The 15,124-nt window shown below is 48.1% G+C and overlaps 1 protein-coding gene across 1 annotated transcript in view; it reads left to right on the top strand.

Annotated features, from left to right (window-relative positions):
• The window catches only part of LOC143930712 (glutathione S-transferase omega-1-like), a 49,526-nt gene extending 42,361 nt beyond the window's left edge, over positions 1-7,165 (top strand). The window contains exons 5-6 of the mRNA XM_077455249.1: positions 3,670-3,776; positions 6,691-7,165. Coding sequence (XP_077311375.1) covers positions 3,670-3,776; positions 6,691-6,847 — 264 coding nt within the window. The 3' untranslated portion in view covers positions 6,848-7,165. The remainder of the gene's footprint in view (positions 1-3,669; positions 3,777-6,690) is intronic.
• The last annotated feature ends 7,959 nt before the right edge of the window (positions 7,166-15,124 follow it).

Raw genomic sequence — 15,124 nt, 5'->3', positions numbered from 1 at the left:
AGATCGAGAGGATGAGGAGGGTGCAGAAGAGTAAGGCTGAGCGAGCCACTCAACCAAGTCTGGTGCATCCTTTAAAGTAATTGAACGCACCTTCTGCAACTTCCCACTTTGGCTCAAGCCTGTTGCTCCTGCCCTACCCCTACCACCCCTGCGGAAGGGCCTGCCTCTTCCTCTGCATGTCATTTTTTAAATGACCCTGTGACAAAACTCTTAGTCCCTATACCGCTGAAGGACTGCTGCAGTATAGGTGAGCGGTCAGCAGTGGTGCACGTCAACCCTATCTATTGTGGACCTATAGCGGTCCTTACAGAACAGCAGACTGTACCGCACTCAAGCCTATGTACCGTAGCACCCTATACCAAGTTACCAGTCCTTATAAGAACTTTTGTGGACCAAGCAGGTTGTGTATTAGTGTTTAGCAGACTGTACGTCAGTCCCTATACCGCTGAAGGACTGCTGCAGTATAGGGCAGCGGTCAGCAGTGGTGCACGTCAACCCTATCTATTGTGGACCGATAGCGGTCCTTACAGAACAGCAGACTGTACCGCACTCAAGCCTATGTACCGTAGCACCCTATACCAAGTTACCAGTCCTTATAAGAACTTTTGTGGACCAAGCAGGTTGTGTATTAGTGTTTAGCAGACTGTACGTCAGTCCCTATACCGCTGAAGGACTGCTGCAGTATAGGGCAGCGGTCAGCAGTGGTGCACGTCAACCCTATCTATTGTGGACCGATAGCGGTCCTTACAGAACAGCAGACTGTACCGCACTCAAGCCTATGTACCGTAGCACCCTATACCAAGTTACCAGTCCTTATAAGAACTTTTGTGGAACAAGCAGGTTGTGTGTTAGTGATTAGCAGACTGTACGTCAGTCCCTATACCAATGAAGGACTGCTGCAGTATAGGGCAGCGGTCAGCAGTAGTGCACGGCAACCCTATGTATTGTGGACCGATAGCGGTCCTTACAGAACAGCAGACTGTACTGCACTCAGGCCTATGTACCGTAGCACCCTATACCAAGTTACCAGTCCTTATAAGAACTTTTGTGGACCAAGCAGGTTGTGTGTTAGTGTTTAGCAGACTGTGCGTCAGTCCCTATACCGCTGAAGGACTGCTGCAGTATAGGGCAGCGGTCAGCAGTAGTGCACGGCAACCCTATGTATTGTGGACCGATAGCGGTCCTTACAGAACAGCAGACTGTAACGCACTCAGGCCTATGTACCGTAGCACCCTATACCAAGTTACCAGTCCTTATAAGAACTTTTGTGGACCAAGCAGGTTGTGTGTTAGTGATTAGCAGACTGTACGTCAGTCCCTATACCAATGAAGGACTGCTGCAGTATAGGGCAGCGGTCAGCAGTAGTGCACGGCAACCCTATGTATTGTGGACCGATAGCGGTCCTTACAGAACAGCAGACTGTAACGCACTCAGGCCTATGTACCGTAGCACCCTATACCAAGTTACCAGTCCTTATAAAAACTTTTGTGGACCAAGCAGGTTGTGTGTTAGTGTTTAGCAGACTGTGCGTCAGTCCCTATACCGCTGAAGGACTGCTGCAGTATAGGGCAGCGGTCAGCAGTGGTGCACGTCAACCCTATCTATTGTGGACCGATAGCGGTCCTTACAGAACAGCAGACTGTACCGCACTCAAGCCTATGTACCGTAGCACCCTATACCAAGTTACCAGTCCTTATAAGAACTTTTGTGGACCAAGCAGGTTGTGTATTAGTGTTTAGCAGACTGTACGTCAGTCCCTATACCGCTGAAGGACTGCTGCAGTATAGGGCAGCGGTCAGCAGTGGTGCACGTCAACCCTATCTATTGTGGACCGATAGCGGTCCTTACAGAACAGCAGACTGTACCGCACTCAAGCCTATGTACCGTAGCACCCTATACCAAGTTACCAGTCCTTATAAGAACTTTTGTGGAACAAGCAGGTTGTGTGTTAGTGATTAGCAGACTGTACGTCAGTCCCTATACCAATGAAGGACTGCTGCAGTATAGGGCAGCGGTCAGCAGTAGTGCACGGCAACCCTATGTATTGTGGACCGATAGCGGTCCTTACAGAACAGCAGACTGTAACGCACTCAGGCCTATGTACCGTAGCACCCTATACCAAGTTACCAGTCCTTATAAGAACTTTTGTGGACCAAGCAGGTTGTGTGTTAGTGATTAGCAGACTGTACGTCAGTCCCTATACCAATGAAGGACTGCTGCAGTATAGGGCAGCGGTCAGCAGTAGTGCACGGCAACCCTATGTATTGTGGACCGATAGCGGTCCTTACAGAACAGCAGACTGTACTGCACTCAGGCCTATGTACCGTAGCACCCTATACCAAGTTACCAGTCCTTATAAAAACTTTTGTGGACCAAGCAGGTTGTGTGTTAGTGTTTAGCAGACTGTGCGTCAGTCCCTATACCGCTGAAGGACTGCTGCAGTATAGGGCAGCGGTCAGCAGTAGTGCACGGCAACCCTATGTATTGTGGACCGATAGCGGTCCTTACAGAACAGCAGACTGTAACGCACTCAGGCCTATGTACCGTAGCACCCTATACCAAGTTACCAGTCCTTATAAGAACTTTTGTGGACCAAGCAGGTTGTGTGTTAGTGATTAGCAGACTGTACGTCAGTCCCTATACCAATGAAGGACTGCTGCAGTATAGGGCAGCGGTCAGCAGTAGTGCACGGCAACCCTATGTATTGTGGACCGATAGCGGTCCTTACAGAACAGCAGACTGTACCGCACCCAAGCCTATGTACCGTAGCACCCTAGACAGACCAAGTTACCAGTCCTGATAAAGAGCTTTGTGGAACAAGTGAGTTGTGAATGATTAGCAGACTGCAGCAGAAGGGCAGCAGTCAAGTATAATATTCTTTCTATATTTGGAAGAAAGAATATTATACGTGTACAAGCCTATTACCGTACCACTGATACCAGTCCTGAAAAGAACCTTTGTGGAACTAATAGTAACAGCAAGTCTTTAAAATTATCCTCACTGCCTGACACACTGCTTCCTGCCTGTCCCTATACAAATTGGCAAAAAAGAGTAGGCTGGAACGATTAGCTGGAACAGCTCTTTTGTGGACCTGATAGTAACAGCTAATGATGATGATGATGATGATGATGAAGAAAGACTAATCTGGCTGAGCTGTCCCTAAAATAGCAGCATACAGCGCTCTGTCCCTTTATCTAAACTGACAAAAGAAACTCAGGCTGCTGACCTAACACCTATACCAGTCCTGAAAAGAACTTTTGTGTACCAAATAGCTAGCGTTTTCTCTGTCCCTACTCCACACAGGATCCTTTCCCTACAGTGACAGAAGAAAGAATGTAAAATGGCCACCGGATCGGGTGTATTTATAGGTTAGGGGGAATGTCCAAGTGTCCATGAGCTGTCATGTCTCAATTGGTTGTCCTGTAACACATGATAAACGTGTCACGAAAGGTTAAAGTTCTTGTATACATTAAACACGTAAGTCCGCCGGGGCGAACGACGGAAAAAGGCGTTCGAACCCGCGGACGGCGAAAGTCGGAAATTCGCCGCGAAACGACCGCCGGGCGAACCGTTCGGCCATCACTATTTATATGATCATAGATCATACTGGAATAGCTCAAAGCCAATGGTATTAAAAAATGTTATGTCTTTGCTCTACCTTGTCTTCAGGCTCTGGCTAAGAAAAACACACCATATTTTGGTGGTGAATCTGTGTCATTTTTTGACTATATGGTGTGGCCCTGGTTTGAGAAATTCAGCTTTTGTGAATTGGAAGGGTAAGGCTTTTTTTTTTTTTTTTTTTTTTTTGTTTACTCAATGTGATAACTGGAATAGTTTGTCAAACATATTGCAGTTGCAATATCTTCTTGTTTTAAAATAACCACTTGCCCTTCAGAAGATTTACCCATCTTCATGACATGCCACTTTTTGCAATCCAACACTACGTTACTTTAGCAGCCAATTGTGCGGCAATGCAACAATATACCGAAATAAAATTTGTAATTTTTACCACAAATAGAGCTTTATTTTGGTGGCATTTGATAACCAAAAATCATTTTACTTCCTGCTATAAACATATCCAATGAATGTAAAAAATCTAATTTCTTAAGATTTAGGCCAATATGTATTCTGCTACATATTTTTGTTAAACAAAAAATCCCAATAAGCATGCATTGACTGGTTTATTCAAAAGTTATAGCATCTACAAACTATGGGATATATACTGAAATCTGTATTTACTTTTATACTACTATTGGCTTATAGCAATATTGCGGCCGACATTCTGACACTTTGTGGGAACCAGTGACACTAATACAGTGACCAGTGCTAAAAATTGTCACTGTACTGACACTGGTTGGGAAGGGGTTAAACAGCTAGGGCAATCAAAGGGTTAAATGTGTTCCTAGACAGCCAGTGTTTGTGTACACTTTGTGGCACTTTTACTAAGAAAAGTGGCTTTCATTCCCTTTTGCAGGGAAAGAAAAAATCCATCACACCCCCCCCCCCCCCCCAACAGGACTGAGCTCTGCCTTGTTTACATAGGCAAAGCTCTGTCCTGTGTCTCTGTTCAACAATCGGCAGGTTCCAGCAGACATCCATTGGATGGCACCCGCTGATGAGCTTCTGCTGTGACAGATCGCAACCAAAGCGGCACGCTGGCAGCTCCTACCCAGACGTGCAGAATCGCGTATATGTGACTCTGCGCGCCCTCCCTGGGGCAGTCGGAGAAGCAAATTTTGTATTACATGAAGTTGGAAATTATACTAGTCCCCAGATTTTACCTTGAGCTGACTACATCCAAAGTGCTGTGAAGTGAGGCATCTGGCCCAGGCCAATCTCCCAATATGTAAGTGCCCTTTTACTCCATTTTTAATTTTAAAAGTGTCTGTTAAACCTTTTATGCCATGTTGATGCCTGTATTCCTACTGACATAGGGGCTGGCTTTTGAAGAGATGGGAGCCCAATACACTGGTACTTTTACATTCCTGTTTTCATTTTTAAAACGCTAATTCCCTGAGAATGGAGCTGCCAAATTTCTTTCCAAGTCGTCCTGTTCTTAGAAACATACCCTTGTGTATGTTGAAACTGAACTCTCAAATAAGTAAATATTGTCTAAATACATGCATATTCTTACTTGATCCTTGGTGTGCTTTGTGCATTTCTTCCAGATGTGTGCAGTATTGCAGTGTGAAATGTTTGTGCAGGAGCTTCCTGTACAGCGCTGCTCTCTTCGTGTAGGTCTGGTCTACCACCCCCTCCTGTAGGGTTAGGGCTTTCACACTGGAGCAGTGCGCTGGCAGGACGTCAGGAAAAGTCCTGCCAGCAGTTTCTTTGGAGCAGTGTGTTAACCGATGCTCCCCATTGATTTCAATGGGGCAGCGTGGCTGCACTACCGGCAAAACTCCACTAGTGCAGATTTTGCTCCACTCTTTACAGATCTTAGGGTTTCTTGGCTGTCTCTTTCCAACTCGCAGTTTCAACTCCTTCCCTATAGGATTAAGGTCTGGAGACTGACTAGGCCACTCCATGACCTTAATGTGCTTCTTGAGCCACTCCTTAGTTGCCTTGGTATGTTTTGGGTCACTGTCATGCTGGATCCATGACCCATCTTCAGTGTTTTGGCTGAGGGAAGAAAAATGCTGTCTAGGACCATAAGAATACCATCCCTACAGTCAAGCATGAAGGTGGAAACATGCTTTGGGGCTTTCTCTGCTAAAGGTACAGGCCAACTTTGCTGCATTGGGGCCATGTATTGTAAAATCTTGGATGAGTACCTGCTCCCCTCAGCTAGAACGCTGAAGACGGGTATTTCAGCATGACCATGACCCAAAACATACCGCCAAGGCCACAAAGGAGTGGATCAAGAAGCACATTAAGGTCATGGAGTGGCCTAGCCAGACAACAGACCCTAATTCTATAGAAAAATTATGAAGGGAGCTGAAACTTGGAGTTGCCCAGCGACAACCAAGAAACCTTAAGGATTTAGATCTGTAAAGGGTGGACCAAAATCCCTCCGGAGATATGTGCAAACCTGGTTACCTCTGTGATTGCCAACAAGGGTTTCTTCACCAAGTACGAAGTCATGTTTTTCTTGGGGATCACATATTTTACGCACTGAACTGCAACTTAAGTTATAGCATTTGTTTGTGTTTCTGGGTTTTTGGTTGATATTCTGTCTCATTTAAAATGCACCTATGATAAAAATGATGGCCCCTTATTTCTTTGTAAGCGGGCAAACTTACAAAATCTGCAGATCAAATGTCCCCACTGTAATAGGTGGGCCTGCTGGGTCCCTCCCACAGCTCTACTCTCTACACATGTTATGTGAAGCACAGTGATGTCATTGCTGATTTTACAAGTTATTAATTGGGTTTGCAAAGAGATTTAGTGCGCACACAAAGTTCAGTTTTAGTTCACTTTTATCCTTGGCGGCTATTGAAGAATATATTTAAATGGAAGTTTGTGTGCATGGAGTTCAACTTCTGTCAGGCTATAGAATAAAAGCTTATCTACACATCCTAAAGATCTTTATTTCAAAGGGTCTTTTCATAGACATGCACTTTTTGGATTGGCTAAGCGGGAGAGGAAATATTAATGGGGAATGGGATGCTCAACTACGACTAGCTAGATGGTCATTAAAAAAAGTAGCACAAGACATGTCAAAGTGATTTTCATGTTTTTGTTTTTCAGCCTCTTGGATAAAACCCCAAACGTCAAAGCTTGGCAGGATCGTATGCTGCAAGACCCAGCTGTCAAGGCAACCTACACTGAGCAAGAAGACTTTGCGGGATTTTTCAAGCTCTATGTTGAGAACAGTGTGGAAGCTGCTGATTACGGCCTTAATTAGGAAAACTGTTCTCCAACATTGTGACCTAAATGTTGTGCCTTTTACACAGTAATAATCAGTCCTGTCTCCTGTGATAAATGCCGTTTAAAGCAGGGTTTCCCAGCCTCTGGAGGCCACTAACTACATCCTTTCCAGCCAGCTGTATAACTGTTAGTTACAGTTTAAAGAAGGAAACCAATTATTTTAACCCACAATTCTGGTATAGGATCGAGAAGATGAAGCTGTTGGTTCCTGAGGGATTGTTTGGAGAAATGTTAATCTTAAGCCCTTGTACTTCAAATTACAAAAAAAAAAGTAAAAAAAAATTCCAGAAATTGAGCAGTGTGTGTGTGTGTGTGTAACATTGGTATGACCAGTGCATGGGCTGCAGTGAATTTTATGAGAATTTTGGCTTTGTTTTTTCTAAGGGAAAATTATCAAAGCAATTGCACTTTGTTTTAAAGCATTTTTTAAGTTCAAGTATAAATAAAGGCAATTTTTTTTTTTTTTTTTTTTTTTAAAGCTTTGGATAGTCTTGATGGATTAGAACACCTGTCATATAATTTATTTTTAATTTCTTTCTGTGCCCATTTTTAGGGAGATTCACCCTCTTTGTCCTTTTGACTCTTATCGAAAATTAAAGTAAAAAATTTCCAAATTTTGGGTTGTCCCCAGAAAAGTAATAGAGGGGAAATCTTCCAATGGGAACATTAGTTCTGGTGACCTGGAAGTGCCCAAAGAATTGTCTTAATTTGCATGGATTTCCTCTCTCAGCCTTAACTATGGGACACAAATGATGAAAAATCTGATGGTTTATGACCTACTCTGTCTATCCAAATTTTAAGGAAGTTTTGCCTATCGTTCTAATTTCCCTTGAGAATGTCATGTGACCTGTGACGCAACGTGTCGGGAGGAGGAGCAGCAGCAGCCAGTGACGCCAAGCCTACAGTGTCCAGAAGCACAGGGGGGGCTGTGAGGAGTACAATCTGATATTTGCTGTCATTCCATGCTCCAAATAGAGAGCTTTTGTGAGTGAAACGACGAGTAATTAGTTGATTTGTGACTGCAGTACCACACTATGCCTTGTCTTTTCTCTTTCATGGTAAATGTGAATTAAGAGCTTAGAGCAAAAGATAAGAGATATGCGTGGAACAGCAATTCAAATTTGCTTCGGCATGGTGTTTGCAGACTTGATATAGGAGACTGCAAGATAGGACTTATGTGAAGTACACACACACACACACACACACACACACACACACACGTGTACATGCGTACACACACACACACACACACGTACGTACGTACGTACACACACACACACACACACACACACACACACACACGTACGTATGTGCGTACACACACACACGTACGTGTACGTGCGTACACACACACACACGTACGTGCGTACACACACACGTGCGTACACACACACGTACGTACGTGTACGTGCGTACACACACACGTACGTACGTGCACGTGCGTACACACACACGTACGTACGTGCACGTGCGTACACACACACGTACGTACGTGCACGTGCGTACACACACACGTACGTACGTGCACGTGCGTACGTGCACGTGCGTACACACACACACACACACACACACACACACACACACGTACGTACGTGTACGTGCGTACACACACACGTACGTACGTGTACTTGCGTAAACACACACACACACACACACACACACACACACACACACACACACACACACACACACACGTACGTACGTGTACGTGCGTACACACACACACACACACACACACACGTACGTACGTACGTACGTACGTACGTGTACGTGCGTACACACACACACACGTACGTGTACGTGCGTACACACACACACACACGTGCGTACACACACACACATGTACGTGTACGTGCGTACACACACGTACGTACGTGTACGTGCGTACACACACACACACACGTACGTGTACGTGCGTACACACACACGTACGTACATGTACTTGCGTAAACACACACACACACACACACACACACACACACACACACACACACACACACACACACGTACGTGTACGTGCGTACACACACACACACACACACACACACGTACGTACGTACGTGTACGTGCGTACACACACACACGTACGTACGTACACACACACACACGTACGTGTACGTGCGTACACACACACACACGTACGTGTACGTGCGTACACACACACGTACGTGTACGTGCGTACACACACGTACGTACGTGTACGTGCGTACACACACACACACACACGTACGTACGTGTACGTGCGTACACACACACACACACACGTACGTACGTGTACGTGCGTACACACACACACACACACGTACGTACGTGTACGTGCGTACACACACACACACACACACGTACGTACGTGTACGTGCGTACACACATACACACACATGTACGTACGTGTACGTGCGTACACACACGTACGTACGTGTACGTGCGTACACACACACACACACACACACGTACGTACGTGTACGTGCGTACACACACACACACGTACGTACGTGTACGTGCGTACACACACACACACACACGTGCGTACACACACACACACACACGTACGTACGTGTACGTGCGTACACACACACGTACGTACGTGTACGTGCATACACACACACACACACACACACACACACACACGTACGTACACACACACACACACACGTGTGTACGTGCGTACACACACACACGTACGTACGTGTACGTGCGTACACACACACACGTACGTACGTGTACGTGCGTACACACACACACGTACGTACGTGTACGTGCGTACACACACACGCGTACGTACGTGCGTACACACACACACACACACACGTACGTGTACGTGCGTACACACACACACACACACACACACACACGTACGTACGTGTACGTGCGTACACACGTACGTACTTGTACGTGCGTACACACACACACGTGTGTACGTGCGTACACACACACGTACGTACGTGCACGTGCGTACACACACGTACGTACGTGCACGTGCGTACACACACACACGTACGTACGTGCACGTGCGTACACACACACACGTACGTACGTGCACGTGCGTACACACACACACGTACGTACGTGCATGTGCGTACACACACACGTACGTACGTGTACGTGCGTACACACACACACGTACGTACGTGTACGTGCGTACACACACACACGTACGTACGTGTACTTGCGTACACACACACACACACACACACGTACGTACGTGTACGTGCGTACACACACACACACACGTACGTACGTACGTGTACGTGCGTACAAACACACACACACACACACGTACGTACGTGTACGTGCACGTGCGTACACACACACGTACGTACGTGTACGTGCGTATACACACACACACACACGTACGTACGTGTACGTGCGTACACACACACACACACACACACACACACACGTACGTACGTGTACGTGCGTACACACACACACACGTACGTACGTGTACGTGCGTACACACACACACACGTACGTACGTGTACGTGCGTACACACACACACACGTACGTACGTGTACGTGCGTACACACACACACACACACACACACACACGTACGTACATACGTGTACGTGCGTACACACACACACACACGTACGTACGTGTGCGTACACACACACACACACACGTACGTACGTGTACGTGCGTACACACACACACACACACACACACACACACACACACACACACACACACACGTACGTGTACGTGCGTACACACACACACACACACACACACACACACACACACGTACGTACGTGTACGTGCGTACACACACACACACACACGCGTACGTACGTGCGTACACACACACACACACACACACACACACACACGTACGTACGTGTACGTGCGTACACACACACACACGTACGTACGTGTACGTGCGTACACACACACGCACGTACGTACGTGTACGTGCGTACACACACACGCACGTACGTACGTGTACGTGCGTACACACACACACACACGTACGTACGTGTACGTGCGTACACACACGCACGTACGTACGTGTACGTGCGTACACACACACACACACGTACGTACGTACACACACATACGTACGTGTACGTGCGTACACACACACACACACACACACACGTACGTACGTGTACGTGCGTACACACACGCACGTACGTACGTGTACGTGCGTACACACACACACACACACACGTACGTACGTACGTACGTACACACACATACGTACGTGTACGTGCGTACACACACACACACACACGTACGTACGTGTACGTGCGTACACACACACACACACACACACACACGTACGTACGTGTACGTGCGTACACACACACACACACGTACGTACGTGTACGTGCGTACACACGTACGTACGTGTACGTGCGTACACACACACACACACACGTACGTACGTGTACGTGCGTACACACACACACACACACACACACGTACGTACGTGTACGTGCGTACACACACACACACACACGTACGTACGTGTACGTGCGTACACACACACACACACACACACGTACTTACGTGTACGTGCGTACACACACACACACACGTACGTACGTGCGTACACACACACACACACACACACACACGTACGTACGTGTATGTGCGTACACACACGTACGTACGTGTACGTGCGTACACACACACACACACACGTACGTACGTGTACGTGCGTACACACACACACACACACACACACACACGTACGTACGTGTACGTGCGTACACACACACACACGCACGTACGTACGTGTACGTGCGTACACACACACACACACGCACGTACGTACGTACACACACACACACACACACGTACGTACGTGTACGTGCGTACACACACACACACACGCACGTACGTACGTACACACACACACACACACACGTACGTACGTGTACGTGCGTACACACATACACACACATGTACGTACGTGTACGTGCGTACACACACGTACGTACGTGTACGTGCGTACACACACACACACACACACACACACACACGTACGTACGTGTACGTGCGTACACACACACACACGTACGTACGTGTACGTGCGTACACACACACACACACACGTACGTGCGTACACACACACACACACACACACGTACGTGCGTACACACACACGTACGTACGTGTACGTGCATACACACACACGTGTGTACGTGCGTACACACACACACACACACACACACACACACACACACACACACACACACACACACACACACACACACACACACGTACGTACACACACACACACACACACGTGTGTACGTGCGTACACACACACACGTACGTACGTGTACGTGCGTACACACACACACGTACGTACGTGTACGTGCGTACACACACACACGTACGTACGTGTACGTGCGTACACACACACACGCGTACGTACGTGCGTACACACACACACACACACACACACACACACACACACGTACGTACGTGTACGTGCGTACACACACACACACGTACGTACGTGTACGTGCGTACACACGTACGTACTTGTACGTGCGTACACACACACACGTGTGTACGTGCGTACACACACACACACGTACGTACGTGCACGTGCGTACACACACACGTACGTACGTGCACGTGCGTACACACACACACGTACGTACGTGCACGTGCGTACACACACACACGTACGTACGTGCATGTGCGTACACACACACGTACGTACGTGTACGTGCGTACACACACACGTACGTACGTGTACTTGCGTACACACACACACACACGTACGTACGTGTACGTGCGTACACACACACACACACACACACACGTACGTACGTACGTACGTGTACGTGCGTACACACACGTACGTACGTGTACGTGCACGTGCGTACACACACACGTACGTACGTGTACGTGCGTATACACACACACACACACGTACGTACGTGTACGTGCGTACACACACACACACACACACACACACACACACACACACACACACACACACACACACGTACGTACGTGTACGTGCGTACACACACACACACGTACGTACGTGTACGTGCGTACACACACACACACACGTACGTACGTGTACGTGCGTACACACGTACGTACGTGTACGTGCGTACACACACACACACACGTACGTACGTGTACGTGCGTACACACACACACACACACGTACGTACGTGTACGTGCGTACACACACACACACACACGTACGTACGTGTACGTGCGTACACACACACACACACACACGTACGTACGTGTACGTGCGTACACACACACACACACGTACTTACGTGTACGTGCGTACACACATACACACACACGTACGTACGTGCGTACACACACACACACACACACACACACACACACACACGTACGTACGTGTACGTGCGTACACACACGTACGTACGTGTACGTGCGTACACACACGTACGTACGTGTACGTGCGTACACACACACACACACACGTACGTACGTGTACGTGCGTACACACACACACACACACACACACACACACGTACGTACGTGTACGTGCGTACACACACACACGCACGTACGTACGTGTACGTGCGTACACACACACACACACGCACGTACGTACGTACACACACACACACACACACGTACGTACGTGCGTACACACACACACACACACGTACGTACGTGTACGTGCGTACACACACACACACACACGTACGTACGTGTACGTGCGTACACACATACACACACATGTACGTACGTGTACGTGCGTACACACACGTACGTACGTGTACGTGCGTACACACACACACACACACACACACACACACACACGTACGTACGTGTACGTGCGTACACACACACACACGTACGTACGTGTACGTGCGTACACACACACACACACACACACACACGTACGTGCGTACACACACACACACACACACACGTACGTGCGTACACACACACGTACGTACGTGTACGTGCATACACACACACGTGTGTACGTGCGTACACACACACACACACACACACACACACACACACACACACACACGTACGTACACACACACACACACACACGTGTGTACGTGCGTACACACACACACGTACGTACGTGTACGTGCGTACACACACACACGTACGTACGTGTACGTGCGTACACACACACACGTACGTACGTACGTGTACGTGCGTACACACACACACGTACGTACGTGTACGTGCGTACACACACACACGCGTACGTACGTGCGTACACACACACACACACACACACACACACACACACACACACACGTACGTGTACGTGCGTACACACACACACACGTACGTACGTGTACGTGCGTACACACGTACGTACTTGTACGTGCGTACACACACACACGTGTGTACGTGCGTACACACACACGTACGTACGTGCACGTGCGTACACACACACGTACGTACGTGCACGTGCGTACACACACACACGTACGTACGTGCACGTGCGTACACACACACACGTACGTACGTGCATGTGCGTACACACACACGTACGTACGTGTACGTGCGTACACACACACGTACGTACGTGTACTTGCGTACACACACACACACACACGTACGTACGTGTACGTGCGTACACACACACACACACACACACGTACGTACGTACGTACGTGTACGTGCGTACACACACGTACGTACGTGTACGTGCACGTGCGTACACACACACGTACGTACGTGTACGTGCGTATACACACACACACACACACGTACGTACGTGTACGTGCGTACACACACACACACACACACACACACACACACACACACACACACACGTACGTACGTGTACGTGCGTACACACACACACACGTACGTACGTGTACGTGCGTACACACACACACACGTACGTACGTGTACGTGCGTACACACACACACACACACACACACACGTACGTACGTACGTGTACGTGCGTACACACACACGTACGTACGTGTGCGTACACACACACACACGTACGTACGTGTACGTGCGTACACACACACACGTACGTACGTGTACGTGCGTACACACACACACACACACACGTACGTACGTGTACGTGCGTACACACACACACACACACACACACACGTACGTACGTGTACGTGCGTACACACACACACACACACGCGCGTACGTACGTACGTGCGTACACACACACACACACACACACACACACACACACACACGTACGTACGTACGTGTACGTGCGTACACACACACGCACGTACGTACGTGTACGTGCGTACACACACACACACACACACGTACGTACGTGTAC

The sequence above is a fragment of the Lithobates pipiens genome, unplaced genomic scaffold (assembly GCF_037356315.1).
Source record: "Lithobates pipiens isolate NorthernLeopardFrog02 unplaced genomic scaffold, aLitPip1_a1.2 Scaffold_25, whole genome shotgun sequence".
In the NCBI taxonomy this organism is placed as follows: domain Eukaryota; kingdom Metazoa; phylum Chordata; class Amphibia; order Anura; family Ranidae; genus Lithobates; species Lithobates pipiens.
This window is presented reverse-complemented; position numbering and strand designations above follow the sequence as displayed.